The sequence below is a fragment of the Hevea brasiliensis genome, chromosome 13 (assembly GCF_030052815.1).
Source record: "Hevea brasiliensis isolate MT/VB/25A 57/8 chromosome 13, ASM3005281v1, whole genome shotgun sequence".
Lineage (NCBI taxonomy): Eukaryota > Viridiplantae > Streptophyta > Magnoliopsida > Malpighiales > Euphorbiaceae > Hevea > Hevea brasiliensis.
In genome coordinates this window covers 86,238,455-86,261,409 of record NC_079505.1, presented here as the reverse complement: position 1 = coordinate 86,261,409, position 22,955 = coordinate 86,238,455, and the positions used below count along the sequence as shown (strand labels likewise).

Sequence of the window (22,955 nt, the reverse complement as noted above, 5' to 3'; positions counted from 1 at the left end):
GCGACATTTCATTTGCGCATACCATCAAATGAAACCTGGGAAGTGCTAGTCAAAGCAGGACTAGGAGTATCTATAATTGACAAGGGATTATCAGAATTCATGGATTACCACAAAGTAGAACTGAACTACAAATTGATCTTCACTTTCAATCCTCCATATGAATTTAAAGTGGTCATAATCAATTCTGGTGGTAGAGAGATTTACTACCCTAAGAGGACGCAAGAGCATAACATAGGGCTAACCAATGTTTATCAAAATACAATGCATGCAAATCTAAATACAGGTGAGAAATTTCAATTTTTTTCTTACCAAATTATATGCTATTCATAAGAATGAATTGTTACGCAATTGTTTAATTATTTGTACTGCCATGTAGATGTTCATGAGAATGAATTGATACGCAATTGCTTAAATGATTTATACTACCGTGTAGATCATTTGGTATCACAGAACCATGTCAATCCTTCTCAATGGTCATGTAAAGTTGTTTGCAATAATTACGATTGGAAATATAAAGTGGTATGCTTTACTATCATTTGTAGTACATTAATTTTCTGTATACACAATTTCAATTGGATTTTTTTTTTATTACTTCTAATGGTGTCAACTTTATTTGGAAAGGATATCCCTGCACTTGAAGCTGTGCAATTTATTGGACGAGACAGAACCACAATCATTGTGTGGAAGCTGCCTAAACCTGGACGAAGATTAGATCATCCCATGCCATTTAAACTTGGGTATGTTTATGCAGAGGAGACATCCGGGCGTGGAAAGAAGCCAAAACTGAAAGCAAGAATTGCAAAGGGATGGGTTCGGTTTGTTAGATTCTATGGACTAGAGAAAGGCGATGAGTGCACCTTCATCCAATCAGTTATGGAAAAATCAAGCTTCTTCATTTCTGTCATCCGCATGGGTCATTATATTTAAATTGTTACTATTTCAAATTTTAATGGTTCATTTGATGGATATTGTTTTAAACTTGCATTGATATCCATTGCCAATGGTTTTTTTCTTTCGGATTATTATTGAGCAGTTTAAGCGTGTTATTTTGTTAAAAACAATGAAATATCCTTTTTAATTTTGTTGTTATGGTAGCTCTCTATTAATTAAAAGGAAATGTTTTTTGGCGCAAAAAAAAATGTCACAAATGGCACAAATGGATGTAAATTGTCTAACTCACCCTCCACATGAATGGAGGGAATATTGGGAGGGAAAATGGTCAACAAATCTTGGCGCCATTGTTTTACCAAGCGCACGATATTGCAAGGTATTAGTGTTGTAAAAAAATCATGTTTGAAGTGCCAGAAATATTATTGTATCATTTGTGATAGGGGAAGAAAATCAAATGCTAATAAGTCATAAAAAATGATTGAATTATATTATTAACACCACTTCACTACTATTAGAATAATCACCAATACGACCATCAATAATTAAATCAACACCACTGCTATAATCACCATGTGTACAATATTGTCACCATTATCATCATTAAATCATTGTTTTTAATTTAAATATAGAGGAAGATAGTCAAAGATATTTAGAGAATGATAGAAATAAAAAGAGTTATAGGCAGAGATATTAAGATTATCACATATATAAAAATAAATAAAGGGAGAGAGAGATAAACATGTGGAGAGAGAGATATAGAAATATATAAATCAATATATGTGTTTATTTTTTAATAACTCTTGTGTGTGTATATATATTTTTCATACAAAAGATTATCGGATGAGGGCTAATAGCTTGGGTGTAGCGCATGCTTCCCAAAGCATGGTTAAGGGTTGAACCCTCTCGGTGTCGATTCTTTTTTTTTCCTTTTAAAACACACCTTAACAAGATAAATATAGAGTGAGATAGTCAAAGATATTTAGAGAATGATAGAAATAAAAAGAGTTATAGGCAGAGATATTAAGATTATCACATATATAAAGATAAATAAAGGGAGAGAGAGATAAACATGTGGAGAGAGAGATATAGAAATATATAAATCAATATATGTGTTTATTTTTTAATAACTCTTGTGTGTGTATATATATTTTTCATACAAAAGATTATCGGATGAGGGCTAATAGCCCGACTGGCACTGGCGCATGCTTCCCAGCATGGTTAAGGGTTCGAACCCTCCCAGTGTCAGATTCTTTTTTTTTTCCCCTTTAAAACACACCTTAACAAGATAAAGTCATTTCCATTGAAGAAATTATTGGATGAGGGCTAATAGCCCGATTGGCACTGGTGCATGCTTCCCAGCATGGTCAAGGGTTCGAACCCTCCCTGTGTCATATTTTTTTTCCTTTTTAATATCACTATTCCCACTACATTTCCGTTTATTAAATGGGCAATTAATATCCAGATGAGTGTTGAGAGGGTTTGTTGACTGCCATTAAGTTCCCTTCAAACAATAATAAACGTTCAAAGATCTACCTAACGTAGAGACTGAGAGAGAGAATCGAAAATGGTGAGATCTTTCCTTTCAAACATTAATAAACGGTCGACGTCCTCGTTCATTTTTAACTGAAAGAGAAAGAATCCTCTCTTAAGAGCACCATGGGAGAAAAGGATAGGTTCTATTTCATTGTTGAACGCATAACACTAGCGGATCGTAAGCTCTTTATATCCTTTTATCTAATTTTTTTCTTTAGTCAATATAAAATAGAAATAAGTGATAATTTCATCGATCTTGATATGATATTTGTTTCTCATCCATTTTTTCGACATATCTGAGGATTCCAAATCATGTTACTCATCTGTGGCGATTTAAATTTTGATACCATAACACTTTTGTCAAAGGTTTGGAAGGTCACTCATGGCAGGTTGCGGTTGTAGTGGATGAGAAAGATGGGAATTTATATTTTACAGATGGTGTTGATGAACTTATCAAATACTACAAGTTGAAACAGAAGTTCTGTATCATATTTTCTGTCATCAGTACATAGCAGGTTGAGATGTTAATGTTCGATAAAAAGGAGTTGAGATTGATTATGGATTTCCACCATTTAGGAAGTAATTCAAATATCTTGATGATGATGATGTAATAGGTGAATGTCTTGACTTTGCATTATGAGTTTTTTTTTTTTTTATTTCTTTCATGCAACCAATAAAATAATAAGAACTTGCTTTGTTTTTCTCTTTATTATTATTAAATTTCATGTTTTTTATAGAGCACAACAGTAATCCTGATGCAGAACCCCTTCCTACTCAGTCAAACTTTGTGTCTGTGATGAACACCGCTGATTGGAAATACAAAGTGGTAAACTAGCCATTTACGAATTATGTTGAAAACTTTATTGATTATGTAAATTATTTTTCAAATAGTTATTGACATGTATAAAATGTATCTTGTGTTATTTACTAGAATATTCCAATTGAATTTGCGAAGACGTTTCTTGGCTTGAATGGGAGGTTGGTTCACATACAAGTACCTGGTGTGCGTAAACAATTTCAAGTTCAGTATGTGACTCGGTTTAGTCAAGAGGGAGTCTTCAAGAAAGCAAGGTTTGAAAAAGGATGGCGTGCATTTGTGCAGGAAAACCAATTGGGAAAGGATGATGAGGTGGAATTCACTTTGACAGTGGCTGATGACTATAGGATTGAGTTTCAAACTGAAATTACAAGGGCTGGGCAGTAGCTACAGTTTGGATAGGGTCCTTTTTGGTGTTGTCTTATGTATATAGTATGCTAAGTTTATGTTTCATGAGACAATATGCTATGCTATCCTCTATGTGTGTCGAATGTTTTGCCATAATTTTTATCCTTACCAAGTTTGGAAGTTTGGATATTTTTTTTTGCGATACTATTTTCATTGGCTTGGGAATTTGCTATTGTATATGAATTGCGCATGTTACCAAGCCTTTGCTTTTCAAACTCAAGTTATTGCATATCGCAATATATTAAAATTCGATGGAATGCTTTTCCTCATTTGTGAAAATTAAGTCCTTATAAGAATACATAGGATGTTATATATAAATAACAAAGAGCTAAACATTTGTTCCAATTATGCATCTTCTAATTGTGAGAATTGGTGTATATGCATTAACTATTGAGTAAGAGGAAAGCACTCGGCTTGATCTCTAGCACCCCCTCTCGACATTTTGTAGCTTGAGGCTTATTTATTGTTTTAGTCCCATCTACTAAGGTGATAAAGATAGATACAATGCTTTACAATAAAGAGTTTCTTAGAAAGAAGATGAAGATAGATACAAATAAGGGTTTGTTCAATAAAACAATAGTATACTTCTTTAAACTTTTTCAAAAAGGTAATTGGAACTCACATAATATTAATTATGGTGGGTAGCTCAAGGAAAGCATGGGAACTCTCATCCTATTTACTCAAGTAGTTGTTAGATAGAAGAGAGATAATGAAAATTCAAATTATACTCTATCTCTTGACATCTCTTCCATTCAAAATTTTAATAAGGATAGTTATGTCATTTTATAAGCATTTGTGCTATTTGTGCCACAACATTTGTGCCATTTAGCTTGTCCTTTTTTAATGGCTTTATAGTGTGTCCTCTTAGTCAATTTGTCTTTTGGATTTATTTTCCTTTCTTAGATTAAAAATAAAGAAATGGAAAGAAAATAAATTAATTAGGGGCGTGCATGTGCGGTAATTTGTCCATACTGACATGGTTTAGAAGCAAGAACCACTATTAGAGCCAAAGTCATCGCATGTGCCGAGGAAAGAAACCAAGAAAATTATTTCAAACAAAGAAAAAGTGAACATGACTTGAATGATTCTGTTTACATTTTTATATGTAGATGGGGTGCATGTCTTTACTAGTCTTCTCTATTGAAATAAATCTCCCTATATCATTTTTTTAATTCACCGAAATTTTGTTAAAAGAGGTTCTTAAAAATTTAAAATTAAAAAAATAAATTGAGTTTAATTCACTCTAAAAGTCTCAAGGAGAACATATTTAGAATATGAATATCTGAAGATAAAATTTATAGACAAACACATTTATAAGTAATTCAATCTGATATCATATTTAAGAAAATAAATTAAATCTAATTATATCTTAAAAGTTAACTTAAGATGATAAACTTTTTTCAAAATCTTATATATAATATAAATATTTTATTTTAAATTAATGAGAAATAATATTTAATTATTATTATGTGTTATCATAAATAATAAATACTTAATTATTAAAATATTAATTGGAACTCACATAATATTAATTATGGTGGGTAGCTCAAGGAAAGCATGGGAACTTTCATCCTATTTACTCAAGTAGTTGTTAAATAGAAGAGAGATAATGAAAATTCAAATTATACTCTATCTCTTGACATCTCTTCCATTCAAAATTTTAATAAGGATAGTTATGTCATTTTATAAGCATTTGTGCTATTTGTGCCACAACATTTGTGCCATTTAGCACTGTCCGACCATGGCTATGATTATAATCCAGAAATGTAATCTCAACTTAACAAGAAAAATGATCTTACACGAGTTATAATAAATTATATAATATGCTACGTCTTGCTTACATAAGAAGCAGAAGCAGACTAAAATTAGCTAACTAATTTTGATAAGTTATAAACGCAACTCTGACTATTTCATAAGATAAGTTGTAATAAAATTTAAAAAAATTGCTATTACATTGATGATATTATTCTAATTTCTTAACCAGTTCCATTGTAATGCTTAGTAGTATAATGGGTTCCTTAATGCCTAATACTATGATGGCTTGGTATAGTTCCACTGACAATCGGATTAATTACAGCATCAGCAACATTTCCTTGTGTTTGGCTGCCTGGTGTTTGGCTATTATGCGGCCCAACCTTTACATGTAAAAGGACACAAGTTACATGAAATATCTAAAAAAAAATGAAATAAATAACATTAGTACTGATTTAAAAAAATATATATATACCTGCTCAGCAATATTCGAGTTAATATTGTTTCTTGGTCGACCTCTACGCCTGCCCCTTCCACTGTTTCTATTCCTACCAGAATTTGCTCGTTGAGTGATCTCCCTTACTGATCTGTGCCTGTTTATTCGTGGCCGTCCACGACTACGAGTCACATGTGGATTAAGAATAACTCTTTCATTTTCTTCGTTTTCATCAACATTGTTAGTGTCAATAGTAACCTGTGCATTACTGGTAGGAGCAATCATTCCATCATTCCAGCTCAATAAATCCCGCTTCAATTCAGCCAACCGTTGTTTCACAAATTTGATCTTATTGTCATCGTAAGCCAAATCGGATGCTTCTTGAAATAACCTATCCATCTACCTGTATTTCTCAAACTCCTCTGTCATATGTGGGTACCCTCGTGAAAAAACTTTTTACTATGGACACGGTTAACATCTTTTCTCCATCGCCTAAGCAAATATCGTTCGTTGATGAACTTTATGTCTTTGAGTGACATCAACCTCATGATATGGCAGCACAATATTCCTTTTGATTCGAATTTCTTACAATTGCAGCTGAAATATTGGCCATTTTCCCTGTACTCTACATCATAAACAAACTCCCTACGAAACCAGTTGTTGATTATGGATTTCTCCATAATTTTATGTCTCTCAATTCCTGGCTCATTATCTGCTTCACGCCTTCCCTCTTCAGTTGGCTGAATGACATGGCAATACCACATTCGTTTAATCTCCTCTTGAACGAGCTTGAATATTGAATTAGTAAATGCCTTTTGAAACTGTTGTTCCCATTTAAAAACAGATATGCAATTTACAACTGTGTTTTTTGATTTGAAATCAGCATAGAACTCCTTTTCATTCTTGTCACACATAGCAATCTCATACTGCTCCACAAATTGCTTTAGTGTGCTCATTGAGTTAACATACCCATCAAAATAGGCATGCATGCTCTCACTCCTTTGAGTCGAAACCATTCCAGACCTTAATGTGTGATTGAGATAAATTGGAACCCAATACTCCCTATCAACATATAGTTTGGAAAGCCATTCATTTCTTTCCAACCCATGCTTCACCACAAACTCATTCCAATTTCTCTCAAACATCTCGATGGTTAAGCTATCATATATTACAGCTTTAAACTCAAGGCATGCACTATCATAATCAGTAACACCCTTAAACTTCTCAGGTACCTTGCATAATATATGCCACAAGCAAAATCTGTGTCTAGTATTAGGCATTACCTCCCTAATGGCTTTCCTCATGCTCTCGCATTGATCTGTAAGAATAGAATTAGGATGAACATCTTCCATTGCTTCAAGCCACGTCATGAACAACCACTTAAAAGTGTTTACATCTTCATGTGAGATCAAGGCGCATCCTAATAAAATAGATTGCCCATGATGATTTACTCCAACAATGGTGGCAAATGGCAACTTGTATCGATTAACAAGGTAAGTAGTGTCAAAAATAACAACATCATTGAATTCCTCGTAAGCAGCTCGACTACGAGGATGAACCCATAGAACATTTGAAAGCCTGGAATCATCATCAAGATCAAATGAATAGAAAAACTCAGGATCGTTTCGTTGCATTCTCACAAACAACTTACGTATAGCCTCAGCATCACCATCACCAAGTCGTAGCCTCCTCTTTCGCTCAATGAAGTTTCGACTATCCTTTGTCAAACGACTTAAATTTTACGGTCCACCGCTTGAACTTCAAGCAACCTAATGCTTTTTGGGTCTTATGCGGCTATTTCGTTTGCCTCCAATCTCCTCTTCATATCCATATTCAGTGACTGTGAGCAACCATCAATCTAGACATAGAAGGTTCCAATTCGTGATTGTGACTTGAAATAACTTTTGAAATCTGCCACATTCCATTTTCTCTTAGGATTGCATTAATCTTTGCAGGACAATTTATCCTTTTTGATGATTTCGCACCAATTGCTTTCCTTCCTTTATCGCAACTAATTGTTTGATATTTGCGAGATCCACCCCGTACATTAACTGCTGATCTTTTGAAAACACTAAAACCTTTCAATCTAGCATGTTCTTTATAGAAGTTGAACATAGTGCTGATACAAGGAAATAACATCCCTGTTAGAGGACCTTCTTCAATAGCATTAGTGTTTGCTACTGCTCTAATGCCTCCTTCGTTCATATCTTGATCAATAGCTGATTCATCTTCCTCCACATCTTGATGAACAAACTATCATCTTCACTAAAATCAAATATCTCATCAAACAATTGCCTACGATATGACCTTCCCTGACTTAACCCCGCCATAAAAAAATTGAAAAAACTGAGAGAATGAATCAACTTTAAAAGAAAAAACAAAGAATGAAAATATTTTAAGGAAGGCAAAAACAAAGAATGAAAATATTTTAAGGAAGGCAAAAACAAGGAATGCTCATCACTGCTGCATGTGTTAGCTCATATGTGCATGCATTAATGCAGTAGACACACTCATCGAATCATCAGTTCTTGAATGGTGTGCATGGCTGCAAGCAATAATAGCTTGTTGCATGCACGCTTTCCTTTGCATGAGCCATGAAATGAGCTATCTTACCAGCTCCAAGCTTTGAAGCCATTTTTAAATTGTTTCCTCTCTTTCTTTTAAGGGTATAATAGTAAAACTACATACATTAATACCATTTGAGCCAGCTCAAATTGAGCTATTTAGCAGCACTCATAAAAATTTCATAACTCACAACTTATTTATCTAGAACTACTAATATATGAAAACATAATTTTTTAATTTAATAATGCTATATATATATATATATATATATATATATATATATATATATATATATAATCTAAAAAACAGAATAAGAAGAGAATATATTACTTAAATTAAAAATTATAAAATTTTATATTATAAATTAAAATTCATATACTTTATTATTATATACGTCAAAGTTATAATTTACCCATAAAATTTCCATCCATCAAAGACAGCGGGGGAGTATAATATTTTTCTGATAAAATGTAGGTACAGTTGGCATTCCCAGTAGATCAATCCTGCAATTATTGTCTTGGAGTTGGGTTAGGTGTCACATAACAAGCTTGCTAGAGCTTGAGGTCCATGCCCGAGTGTGGGTTTGGACCAGATGCAAATATCTATTCTTGCACAAAAACAGAATGGAGTTGTAATTACTTCTGAACCTAATTTTGTCCTTGAAGACACTGTATCCCTCGGATCCAACGGCATTACGTTTTGTTATCAATAAACTCCTAATTAATACAATGAAAAAGCTGATTAGTTATTTGATTATCTAAAGGAGAGATTTAATTTTATTTGATGTGTTGGTTCACATACGAGGTTAAGAAGACATAGACATCATGTTAATTATAAGTAGGAAGGTATTTAAATTATTATTTAAATTTTAATTTTAATTATTTTTTAATTATATAAACTGTTTTCTAATTTAGTTGAAACAGCGTAGCGTAGACGCCCCTGATTGCAAGTACCAAGGAACTGGCACCATAATAAAAGAGGGAGCACCTCCATCACCAGTGACCACCACCGACTGTGGATGACTGCTTTGCATGCAGATACAGAAATACAAGACGAGGGAGAGGGTCCTACTCGATTTAAAGGATGCCAAGCCAGAGGTTGTAAATGTAATATCGGTCAGGGGTGTCCATTTATAATTACTGCTCCTGCTTGTCTGTTCAACAAACTCTTAATATCGGCATTCAAAGCTTTAGGTTTCTCCTATTCAAAGCTTGGCATTCCGGTTGGGGTTTCTTTTTCTTGCCGACTCTCTATGTATACTGTTTTAAAGCTCATTACTCAGTTTGACATTAAGATCCAAAAAGAAAAAAAGTTTTAGAGAAAAATATTGTTTTCAGTATTGTTGGCAACCTGATTTTCCAATTTTTTTTAATTTATTTTTAAGCTTATTTTAGGAGAAAATTTTTTTCTGAATAATATTTTTTAATATTTAAAATATTTTAAAAAATTAATTAACAGAAAATAAGTTAATTTTAAAAAAATAATTTTTATTTTTTTTAATTATTTTTATTTTTTTAAATCTTGATAATCTTATGAAGATATATATATATATATATATATATAAAAGAAAAATTTTTTTAGAAAGTATTTTCTATTTTTTATATATAAATTATTCTCTGAAAAATAAAATTTTAACATAAAATAATTATATTTTTTAATTTTATTTTATTAATAAAATATATCTATATTTAAATTTATCATAATCTTAATTTTTCCTCCTCTCTTCCTTTTCTCTCTCCTATCCCTCTTCCCTCTATTTTCTTTTTCTTCCCTTCATCTATTCTCTCTTTATTTCATTTATATAATAAATTATGATTATGTTAATAAATGTAATTATTGATATCTATGGCAAAAATATAATATATTAATATATTTAAATATGTTATATATATTATTCAAAATAATAAAATTCTTTTCATTTTATTTATACTTTAATTTAAGTAATTATATGTTTATTATTTAAATTAAAATATATACAAATATTATGTTAAATACAATAAATATATATTTTGATTAACATAGTTATTTTGTGTCGTGTACTAATTTTTTAATATGCTAAAAATATTCATATATATCATAAACTTATTTCTCCTATATACTAATAATTTATATATCAACTTAATAAGTATGAATTTGATTAAAAAAAATTTCAAATTACAAGGTTAAAATAATTTTTATCATGTTTTTTTCATTATTTATAATATTATCTTAATTACAAGAAAATATTATAATGACAAAATTAATAAATTGTATGATTTAATAATTTTTTATTTATATAATTTTATAAAAAAAATCCAATCACATTAGACTTTTTTTACTTTGAGAATGCAAATCATATAAATTTTTATTATCATTAAAAAAATAAAATTTAGACTGTATTGTGCTAATTGGAGTTTTTAAGAAAAGAATACAAAAAGTCATTATATAAATGAAAGAAAATATAATGAGAAAAATGAAATATTTGCATATACAAATTTGCATGGACCATTTTATTAACAAAATAAAACTTTAGAGATATAATTGTTTTAAATGGAAAATATGTTTAAAGTTATTATATTCATTTAACATATATTTATGATTGTCATTTTAGTTTTTATATTGTGAAATAAATATTTAATTAGTCGTTTTATTTGTGTTTCGCAGATAATTTATTATTTTATTTTAATGATATAATTTAATATTTATTTTTATATTTTATAAAGTTTTGTTAATGATTAATTTCTTAATTAATTATGTGAAATGTAAGTTAAATATGCATTAAATTTTTAATAATTATTTACTTATCAAAATCAAATTAAATTTTTATTTCTTAAATAATTATTAATTATTTTCATTTAAATATTATTTCATAAGAATGTAATAATATAATTTCTTAATGGTATGATTGCAATAAAAAAAAAAAAAAAGACCATGTTCGATTAAAAATATATGTTCATGATAGTAAATTTTTAATTTTTAATTAACATATCATTTGCTAAATGATATAAACATATAAACATATCATTCATTTGATAAATGATATAAACATATATAACATCTATTTTTAATTTTTGAAATAAGTTTATTAATATATTATTTTCATTATTTTTTAAGTTGACATCAATGTTATAACTGTTGGTATAATCTCATATTTGATATAATTTTGTAATAGTAGTCTATATAAGTTTATACTTTAAATAATTTATTTTATATTAGTTAATATAATTTTATAAAAACAACATATAATTTTATATTTGATATAATTTTTTAATAGCAGTTGATATATAAATTTTTAAGTAAAATATGATGCAATTTTAAATTTGATAAAAGATATTATGTCATATATAGTTAGTGGAATTGGAACTAAGAATGACATATATATATAAAGTGGTTGGACCAAAGTTTAAAAATAGTGTGAAGCTAATTCCATTGTGGGGAAGGATTCTCCAACTTAAAATTATGATGATTGTGAGAGTTTGGCATAGAACCTCAAAGATTGTACAAAAGCTGAAATAGATGCGCATTCTTTTTTTTTTTAATTATTAAAATATTTATATAAATTAAATGTATTATTTTTTATTGTTTAAGAATAAATTATTAGGTATTTATAATAAAAATATCTATTAATAAAATCTATTTATTGAAATATAAAAAAATTATAAAAATGTTTTTCTGATTCATTATCGTATTATTAAAAATAATTTTAATGTTTTAAATAAAAAGTTAAAATAACAAATTAAAATTATAAAAAGATGGTTTCTTTATTTTATTGACTTTTTTTTAATTATTTTAAAAATTAAATAACAAAAATAAAAGATATATATATTAAGAAGCAAAGTTCCATATAAATTTATTATTTTCTAAATTATGATTAAAATTATAAACTAATAAAAAAATATATTATAAAAATTCTCAAAAAAATTTTAATAATTTTATCATATTTCTAAATGCACTCCATAAAGTATAATACAATTAGCTTTTGACACTTAGTTTAATTTTGGTAATTAATTCATTAGGGAATAAATATGCATGAACTTGTTAACATGATGGATTGTTTGAGATTAATATATATATATATATATATATATATATATATATATATATATAATTTTTTCACTTTCTATTAAAAATTATTTTTATAAATTAAAGAATTTAGTTAAAAATAAATAATTTGAGTAGATCACTCAGTGCTAAAATTAAAATTGATGTTAAGTCCTGCGGCGGCAGGTTTAATATGAGCAGTGCCCGATATTTTCATTCAAGTAGATACTAACCTTAGGTTCAGTGGTTCTTTCATTGGAGCCTTGTGAAAGTTGTCATGAGCAAGTTGATAATGTCTATCAAATTTGTTTCAGAGTCAGAAGTGGAAGAAGAATTATCATCTTCAGAGAATGACGATGAAGTTGGGTAGATCATTTGTTGAGAAAGGGGTTCAAGATACATGTCCTGTTTGCCCAATTAAAAATTTTAACTAAAATTGAAAATACATATAAATATTTAGAATTTTTTTTTTCATTTTTTTATGCAACTACAGCTAAGATCTACGCAATAAATTAAGAGATTTCATGTTTTAATCCTCTTTTAATTGGAGCCAAATTTTGGTCAATAAGCGAATGACAGACTCCAAAACAGAAAAAGTATCAGTTTAAATACCGAACCACATCAACGGCCATGATTGGATACCGATGGACAGAGTCGGCCCATGGGCCCTTTTCGGACTCCCCGATTATGGGCCGTAAACACTCCCAAACCAAACTGTTGCATTTTGGCCCACTTCCCATCCCAAGCTGCCACACCTTGTCACCTTTCTTCACTCTTTCTTTAGCTTCCAGGTAGGCTAGTTCATACCACAGGGAAGAGGAAGACTGGTTTCCGAACCTGTGTAGTGTCATCAAAGCAGCCTCCACTTCTCTGTCACCAAGTTTTAATCCTTTTGCTATTTCTTTTATCACTGGCCTTCCTGAAGTTGGCAGGCAAAAATGCTGTATTACTGTCTTAAAATTTGGCACGTATGTCTCTCTCGATTTGTCGATATACCTCTTTCCAATTATTGAAATGCCATGCCTGAGTTTTTCAAGAAGAGGCAAGGTTTTCGAACCGAGAACTGTTATATTGGGCTTCAGAGCTTCTCCAGCCACTTGAAGTAAATCCCTCTTGAGTGTAACCCCAAGTTTTCCATTGGAATCTTCTTCGCGAAATGCAGAATAATAAGCATTGTTTTCGAAGGCTCTTTGGGTTCTAACTGTGCAAAAAAGCTTGTATTTTGATGAATTTTTGGCTTCGTTTTTGTTTGTAAGTAAGATTGCTGCACTGCCCATTCTGAAGAGGCAGTTCAGGAGCAACTTCGCCCTTTCGTTACCAGAATACCAGCCCGTCGACAGAACTTCAGTGCTGAGAACAAGGGCGTAAGCGTTCTTGTGAATTTTCAAGATGGTATGAGCCAAGTCAACGGATATAGCTCCCGCACTGCACCCCATGCCAGAGAGGTTATAACTTTTAATATCATCTCTCATGGAGTACTTGTTGATAATGATGGATGATAAGGAAGGTGAGGGACAAAAACCACTGCAATTTACTATAAGTATGTCGATGTCTCCAGGGGAGACTCTAGTTTTCGAGAGAAGGTCTTCTACAATAGGGAAGAGAACCATTTGGACTTCTTTAATAGATTCATTCTGATTGGTTTTTGGAGGAATGTCATGCAAGGCAGGAGGGAGATATGTCTCTTCACTTTGTCCAGAAGAAGTGAGGATTTTGGACATGAAAGCTACACTTTCACTATCAAAGGACTCAATCATGGACGCATGTTCAAGAAACGCAGAGAAGGGGACTCTGCAGAAGTTGGGTGGTTTGAAACATGAGAAGTCTACGAGATAAACTGGAGAGGTCTTGAAAAAGTATCCTTTGAAGATGAAAAAGAAAAAGAGACAAAAAAGTGAAAGGACTAGAATCCATTTTTGCAAGATAATAACAGTAGGGATGATTTTAATCAGTGTTACAAGCGTCAGAGTAGCAAGATGGTGCTTAACTAGAAGACTAGACGGGAGAGAGCTATTGGTGTGAAAACGAAGCCCATGGCAATGGTTGAGCTGAACAAAAGGTTCCATTAGAGAGATGGGGAAAATATTGTGCGGTGAACTGGTGGTAGCGGACTAGCGGTTGTTGTAAATGGAGGAGGTTGTAAATGAGTAATATTCTTATGTATAGTCCAGTTGCAGACCAAATTAATTACATCACAGCCCTAGTGATAGGTCAAAAGTGAAAAATGACGTGTGGCAATGTGAAAGCCGCGTTATACAGAGTTAGCAGCTGAGAGTGGTCCTAGCTATATGCCTGTATATGGGTTTTGGTGGGTCATGCATGCATGGTCTTGCCGGTGAATAATAACCAATTTTCCAAGTAGAGTCAGAAATTAAATGCAAGAGAAAACACGATTTTTGGGTAAAGAGAAGAGATCGTAGTGATCATCAATTTGGTAGGTTTGGACTTGATGGAGCTGAGACCAGCTTTTCCAACCTTCTAACGCCATTAAAGTCAGGCACCTGGTGTTTTGACGGGGACTCGTGCTTTCTGATTGCGAAGGATTAGTAGATAAGAAGATGGTCTGTGATGAAGGATTTAAAATACGCGGTGAAAATTGATAAAAGTGTCAGAATTGCAGTGTTAGGCTTTCGAAATAAGCATCTTCTTTGACATAAAAGACACAGTTACTTGAATAAGAAAGTTGCATTAAATTTCCTGTGGTTGAATTTTAAATATCGAGCAGGGCACCTACCCTACCCATTGGCAAAATCATTGTTGGTAATAAGCTTTTTTTTTTTTTTTTTTAAGTTTGCAACAGAGCTGTGAGATGAGTGTTACTTTCAAGTATTGAGCAATAAGATAATCCTCTTTTAGGATTGATATTTTCAATAGAAAAGTTTTAAGTTTGAGTGATATCAAACATTCTATAACAAATTATTTATTTAAAATTGAAATACCCCAATCAAACTGAAAATTTTTGTAATGAAAAATTCAAATGTTAAAATTACTAATAAAACAAAAGGAATTAATAGAATTTTATAAATTTTATATTAATTAATTCAATGTTAGGATTTGCGATATTTATATTCACAAACTTTTAATTAATCAGCGTAATAAATTATTTATATATTCTTAAAATACATGCTTATTCTCTATAAATTATAGTCTTACTCGTTATAAATATGAAAAAGATAAAAATTTATGTTGAAAGGAATATTTATTTTTTTAATGTTATCAGTGCATTATGTAATTATTAGTCAATCAGCGCTACTACTTTTATGCAACGTCCTCCTCAAAAAGCTGTTAAAGTAGCGCAGGCCCGAGTTTAACGCATTAGGTTGCTTTGTTCAAGCCCGATAGCCGAGCAAACTCATACTGGCACTGGCAGGACACTAATGGGCTTCTAACTTGTAGTGAAAATAGAAGACAATCGCAGAAAAAGTGAAACCCACTTTTTACTTGTTTGGGATGAAGAAGCCCGTGATCGTGAATGATAGCTACAGAAAGAGAACCATAAGAGAAGAATCAAACAAAATTCCAATCAAAACCCATGTTCAACGTGGGTTCAAGTTTTAACCTTTAATCATTTTAGACCTGGTTCTGCACTTCCTTTTTTTATTTGGTCCCCTTTAGCTATTCCTCTATACATCCGTCTCCCTTTCCTCTTTCATCGTTAATTATGAATGACCCACAATCGCAAAAACCATTATGTCTAAGCTATGTTGCTTTTTGTGCACAATTACATTCCTTCACCTTTCCAAATTTGTCATTTCAGAACGCGAGCTACTACCAACGCCACCATTACCAATCCTTCCACTACCTTCATTTTCCCAATTGAAATGGCAACAGAGGGAGCTCATCATGTTCCTCCATTTTGGAGTCAATACCTTCACCGACTCCGAGTGGGGCACTGGCTATGAGAATCCGGCCATATTTAACCCGGTTGGGCTCGATGCCAACCAATGGGTCGATACAACAGCTGAAGCAGGAATCTCCCTAATGATACTAACAGCAAAACACCACGACGGGTTCTGCTTGTGGCCTAGTAAATACACTCATCATTCTGTGGCTAGGAGTCCATGGAAGAACGGCCATGGAGATGTCGTTGAAGAACTTGTGAATGCAGCCAAGAATCATGGTGGCATTGACGTGGGATTGTATCTTTCTCCTTGGGATCGACACGATAGAAGATATGGACACGATTTGCCATACAACGAGTACTACGTGGCCCAGTTGCAAGAGCTACTAAACAAGTATGTAATTAGTCAAGAAATCAGTGGAAATGAAATCGAGCAGTCTTTGTTTGTGAAATCTTTTATTGAAAATGAGATTGTTTTGGCAGGTATGGAGATGTGAGAGAGATATGGTTTGATGGAGCCAAGGGTTCAAATGTACCAAATATGTCATATTACTTCTCAGATTGGTTTGCAATGGTGAAAGAGTTGCAGAATTCCATCAATATATTCTCTGATGCAGGTCCTGATATCAGATGGGTCGGAAATGAAAATGGATTTGCGGGAAATACATGCTGGTCCACCATTAATCGGACTTCTCTTTCAATCGTGAATGCTAGTATTGAGTGAGTTTCTCTCGCAGGCTAATCATACAAATTTATCATTATGATATTATTGTTTATCAGTCAATTCTGCCATGCTTCTTTTTGTCTAAATATACTTTCTTTAGATATGAAAAATGCAAGAGAAGCTGATGTGTAGGTTTCACATGTATTCCAATAATGCAGTTATCTCAACGCTGGTGATCCAAAAGGGACAGATTGGCTACCAGCAGAGTGTGATGCTTCCATCCGAAAGGGATGGTTTTGGCATAAATCTCAGTCACCCAAGAAGCTAAGCAAGCTACTTGATATCTACTACAACTCTGTTGGACGAAATTGTGTACTATTGCTCAATGTGCCACCTAATTCAACTGGTCTAATATCTGAGTCTGATGTTCAAAGATTGAAGGAATTTGGAACCGCAATTGACACAATTTTTGGTACTAATTTGGCGGAGAAATGCTTTATAAAAGTTAGTAGCCAGAGAGGAGGTAAAGATGGTGTTTTTGGACCAGAAAATGTGATAGATAGTGACCATTTGTGGACATATTGGGTTCCAAGAGATAAAGAGAAAGAGGATAGTTGGATTGAGATTAGATGCAATAAAGAGTTAAGATTTAACGTCATTAGGATTCAAGAAGCAATTGGTCTTGGCCAGAGGATCAAACGGCATGAAGTTTATGTAGATGGGAAGAAGGTTGCTGAAGGGACTACAGTGGGGTACAAGAGGCTCCACAAGCTTGAAAAGAAAGTTGTTTATGGCCAAATTGTGAGGATTAAGTTCTTGGAGTCAAGAGGAGTGCCATTGATTTCTTCCATAGGTTTGCACTATGATCCTTTTTAGCTTTTTTAAATTATAACCCAAAATGAGTAATAACTTCGGTGATAAAGAATGGCTTGTAGCCTGTAGGCTTGTGCTTTAGCTCGTCCTTCTTCCAGCTTTTGGTTTGTCTTTAATGTCGAGATGCCCTTGTCCCAATGTCCACAAGGACAATGATAGAAACATGGCCAGAAAAGCACATGCAAATGAGATTTTCTTGAATTGCAGAAATTTCTAGCAGATGTTCTTAATCTGTTCATCTTCATCTAAAATCTAAAGTTAAGAAATAAGACTGTTGGGCTTTTCCTCCCTCTTTCAAAAAAATTTCATGAAGATTAATTCACATATATGCCTACTTTTGTAGAAGAGGAAATAAATTCTTCGGTCTTTCACCTTTATAATCAATAAATGCTTTACAAGAGATCCATAATCATGATCATGATAACATCTTTTTATTTAATAATAATTTTCTTGAATGACTATATATTATCTTCACAATTGGATTAATAATTTAATAATTAAATATTTCATTCTAAGTGTAAGAGGATTAATAGCAAGTCAGAAAAGCCACACGTATCTAAATCTAAATATAAAAATAGAATCTATAAACTTAATGGGAGGTGCATTAATAATATCATAATAAAATAAAATCACAAACTATATCCTAATCAAATCTTTAAGATCGTAGTATTTATTGACTTTCTCAGCAATAAGCGTAGGTTTTGACTCTCAATTGTGATTGTGTTCCTGAGCTTAGGTACCCAATATATTAGTTAAGTAATGAAACGACTGATACAGTGCCTGGATAATTATTTTGCATATCATGCAACATACTATTGGCTACGATATTCTATACACAATGTCAAATCTATTCAAGATTTGATTATGGGGAAATTTATGCCTATATCTTTATTGTGGAGACACAAATATGTGAGACTCATATATTTAATAAGTTAATCTCATCATATATATTATCTCTTAAATCATAATATATCAGCTATAGGCAAGAAGAACAAAGAAAAATGCTTGATTATGTATTATTTTCTGCTTTTTTTTCAGTAACAAGGCCAAGGCATGCATTTCAATGGGCTTATTATTTCTTCAGTCAATGTAATATGATTGACATTATTTTCAAACGAGTTGGTGCTTTTTTTAACTTAACCTTCAATAAAATGATTGCTTAAGAATTTTATTGGAAGTAGTTCAACTAAAATCTTTACTAGGACTGAATTGAGTGATTACAGGTGAATTTATGTGACTCATTCCATGTGGTCAGTTAATTGTCTAAGTCAAACAGCTACACATCATCATGATGTAAGCTTTATTAGTTAACCCTACTTGATCATTGAAAACCCATTTAGGTAAGGTTAATGAAACTGAGTGATTTATTGTGTTACTTGATGCCTTCATATTAAGTATATATTTAAAAACACAATGGGATGAGCCATCAGAGACCAACTACTGATATTTTATTGTCCAGAAGCAGAAATTTCTGATTGATAAACATTTACTGCAAAGAGACACTGAACCTCAATGAATTTGAAATCATATGGCTAATATAAATGAAGAAGTTAAAGAAATTAATATTTTCAGTGAGATTGGGGAGAGGGGAAGAAATTCTTTTTTTTTTCTTTTTTTTTTTAGCAAAAGGGAGAGGGGAAGAAATTCATGTTGCTGAGTTTTCAGATACGAAATTTTGCAGTTATTGTATGGCATTGACAAAATATTTTGAGTTCTTGCATCCGATCCGTAATTTATGTAATTGGAGTCATTGGTGTTGCACATTACCATTGGAAATACTGGACGAATATGAGAGTTTCAATATGAACTGCATGAAGATACTGCATCTCGTCCCTGGCTTCATCTGTATTTAATTCTGAAAATTCTTTTGCAGATATCCTTTTCATATATTGTGGTTACTTCTTGCATTCCCAATGCAGCCTTTTCTTTAAGCAGAGATGTTATGATGGAACCGGGTAATATTTATCAGTCATTCTACAGGATCCTTGATAATATATCTCCCTTCCCAGTTCCCTCCCTTTTGCCTCATTCGGTTGAAGAGAATCAAGAGTCTACTGGTCCTCTTTAATCTCAATCAGATTCTTCTGAATTTCTCTCCACAGCGTTACTTGAAGAATCTAGAAAATTATTCAATAACTTATCAGACTCCAAAATACATGAAAAGTGAAACAATTTGCTTACAGGTCAACTGGATATAGATGTCACCATATTGTCAAGAAATCCATGGCTCCATCAATTTCTCATTAACACAACGTTTACCTTCATCTCATTACTTAATGTAGTCAAGACAAAGACTAGTTCATCCATCACAACATCTGGGGAACCTATCGTTGAGAACTCATGAACAATTCCATTTACTTCAATCATGCTACAGCCTGGGACTTCTTTTTTAATCCCTTTTTCTTTCATTGAGGCTCTAATTCTCCGCATATCATTATACCTTCCGGCTTTTGCATATATATCGCACAAGTTCATATAGAAAGCATGGTTCAGTGGCTCCAAATTAATCAAATGTTGTGCCACTCTTTCACCTAATTGTACGTTCCTGTGCGTTTGGCATCCTCCTAACAAGGCACCCCATACAAATACATCTGGCTCCATTGGCATGTTCCTAATAAGTTCCTCTGCCTCTTCAAAAAGTCCAGCTCTACCAAGTATATCAACCATGCATGCGTAGTGATGGACTTGTGGCTCTATTCTGTAAATGCGTTTCATTATGTCAAAACACCAGCGACCAATCTCTACAAATCCCGAATGAGCACAAGCTGACAATAGCCCAACAAAAGTGACATGGTTGGGCTTCACCCCTTCTGCTTCCATTTCTTTGAAAATATCAAAAGCCTCCTGACCATATCCATGAAGCGCAAATACAGAAATTATAGCCGTCCATGCCAAGGTGTCCTTCTCAGGCATTTCCTTGAAGACCTCATAAGCTCTTTCCAGACAACCGCATTTCCCGTACATGTCCACTAATGCAGTCCCAATCACCATATCACACTCTAGACCACTTCTCCTCAAGTAACCATGCACCCACTTCCCATGATCAATAGCACCAAGATAAGCACAAGCTGAAAGTACACCAGCAATGGTAATCTTATCTGGTCTAGCTATATTGATATCATCGCTCAAACACTGCATTTCATGGAAAAATTCCAAGGCCTCCTTTGGCCTGCCACCCTGAACAAATCCCGTTATAATCGAGTTCCAAGTAATAACATTCCCCCTCTTCATTTTTCGAAAAAAATCCAATGCCTCGTCAAGATTTCCACTTCTCAAATACCCAACAATCATCGAGTTCCAAGAAACAACATCCCTATTCAACATTTCATCAAACAACTTCCTTGCATTATCCACAAACCCACAAGCAAAATAAAAACTTATCATTGAATTTTGAACAAAGAGATCGATATAAAACCCTTGTTTGATAGACTGTCCATGAATACCTCTGCCTGTGCCTATAGCTCTCCTCCTCGTGCACTCCTTTACAAGAAATGGCAAAGTGAGGGTATCAGGTGAGATGCCATTACAAAGCATCTGTTTATATAGTATTAAGGCCTGACATAAATGGGTATCATAATCTTGGCTGTTTTTAGAAGCATAGGCCCTGATCATGATGTTATAGCTGGGGAGATTTGGGTTCTTTATGCGTTGAAAAATATGTGTGGCGTAGCTAAGAGAGCCCGATTCAGAAAGGGCGCAAAAGAAGAGAAGACGGGAAATCAAGAAATGGTGGTCTTTTTGCGGTAAGTTTGAAGACGTTAAGATTTGGGCATGGATTTGTTTAAGTTGTCTCGTGTTCTTGCATTCTTCGATCAAATACGAGATTACTTTCCGGAAAGAGAGCCATCGAGGTTCAAGCATGTTTTCTAGGAAACACAACCGAAGCTGCTGCGCTTGTTGTGGAAAACAGGGACACAAACTTCATTCTTTGATTTAGAAGCAAAACTTTGAGAAGCTGTTGATGGAGTTCAATGTATGGGTTCTTCTCCTTTAGACACTCGGTTCTTGAGCGAAGGCATCCACCACGTCTTAAAATTTGAGAAACAAATACTGCTTACCCCTAACTACCTAATTTCTCCATTTGAAAAAATATATTATTCATTCTCTTTGTTTTTTTTTTTTTTTAAGTTGAAGAGCTATTTAATCCTTCTCATTATTCTCAATTATTTATATAATCTTATAATTTTAAATTCCTTAACTATTTAGTTCATTTCTATAATTATTTTTTTCATTTAACTAATTTAATAAATAAAAAATTATAAAAAAATAAATAACTCATGAATTAAAAAAAATAATCAAATAATTGTAATTTTCAAAATAAAAAAAATAATTAATTAACTTTAATAAAATGCAAAAACTAATAAGTAATATTTCTTAAAAATTTAAATAATTTATAAAGTACGGAAATATGACAATTTATAATTTTTTTCTATTTTTTTATAAAAAAAAAAAAGTTAATATCTGCATTACATTTTGAGGTCTTCATAAAATTAGATATTGAAAAGTTTAGCTGATTCGTAGTCAAGGATTTATAATAAATATATTATTTATCAACTCTAGCGAACAGAGTGCCTTTTCTTGACTTTGATGCCTTTGGCGACAGGCCATTCACTGTTGCCGTACGCTATGACTTCTCCTAATATTTTGGATTTTTGTTTTAAAGAAAAAAGGGCAAAGATCTTTGATTAAACGGGAAATTTAGTTAAATTAGTTACAAGGGAACGAAACAGACTCGATTTACCAAAAAAAGAAAACGAAGAAAAATCCCAAACCTCGACCAGTGTTAAATTGATGGTGCCAAGTAAAAGAAAAGGCGGAGTACAAAATGGCTTTCCAACTTCAGCACTCAAATTTTCATCGCAAACAGCTTTTACTTCCTAGTGGCCACTCAAATTTTCAAGCGTTTCATAAAAATTATTAAATTATAATTTTCTTCATAAAACATATTAAATTTTAATTTAATTTTATAAAAATTACTATAATTAAAAATTAAAAATTTTCATATTAACTTACTAATATGTCAACCATTTTATAAATAAAATTATCTTCTTTTATTAGTTTCTTAGTAAAGAAAAAAAAAAGTGATACATAAAACACATTTAATTACCCCTCTCTTGCTCTCAAATCTCTCTCTTTTTTTTTTCTTCACAAGCAA

At 32.2% G+C, this 22,955-nt stretch overlaps 4 protein-coding genes across 4 annotated transcripts; 1 reads left to right on the top strand and 3 right to left on the bottom strand.

Moving 5' to 3' along the window:
• Nucleotides 1–6,262: 6,262 nt before the first annotated feature.
• On the bottom strand, nt 6,263–8,472 carry LOC131172223 (protein FAR-RED IMPAIRED RESPONSE 1-like). Its single transcript, XM_058133177.1, has 3 exons — nt 8,451–8,472; nt 7,689–8,077; nt 6,263–7,555 (listed from the first exon to the last, which is right to left on the bottom strand). The coding sequence occupies exons 1-3, from the start codon at nt 8,470–8,472 to the stop codon at nt 6,263–6,265; spliced, it is 1,704 nt and encodes a 567-aa protein (XP_057989160.1).
• A 4,301-nt stretch (nt 8,473–12,773) lies between these two features.
• Nucleotides 12,774–14,672, bottom strand: LOC110638250 (3-ketoacyl-CoA synthase 6-like). Its single transcript, XM_021788742.2, has one exon. It carries the CDS (start codon nt 14,486–14,488, stop codon nt 13,022–13,024), a length of 1,467 nt encoding a protein of 488 aa, XP_021644434.1. The 5' UTR covers nt 14,489–14,672; the 3' UTR covers nt 12,774–13,021.
• A 1,193-nt stretch (nt 14,673–15,865) lies between these two features.
• Nucleotides 15,866–18,010, top strand: LOC110638255 (alpha-L-fucosidase 1-like). Its single transcript, XM_021788747.2, has 3 exons — nt 15,866–16,657; nt 16,747–16,983; nt 17,146–18,010. Exons 1-3 carry the CDS (start codon nt 16,113–16,115, stop codon nt 17,801–17,803), a joined length of 1,440 nt encoding a protein of 479 aa, XP_021644439.2. The 5' UTR covers nt 15,866–16,112; the 3' UTR covers nt 17,804–18,010.
• Nucleotides 18,011–19,226: 1,216 nt separating this feature from the next.
• Nucleotides 19,227–21,869, bottom strand: LOC110638253 (pentatricopeptide repeat-containing protein At5g66520). The gene is made up of 2 exons (XM_021788745.2): nt 20,060–21,869; nt 19,227–19,917 (listed from the first exon to the last, which is right to left on the bottom strand). Exons 1-2 carry the CDS (start codon nt 21,659–21,661, stop codon nt 19,852–19,854), a joined length of 1,668 nt encoding a protein of 555 aa, XP_021644437.2. The 5' UTR covers nt 21,662–21,869; the 3' UTR covers nt 19,227–19,851.
• Nucleotides 21,870–22,955: the final 1,086 nt, after the last annotated feature.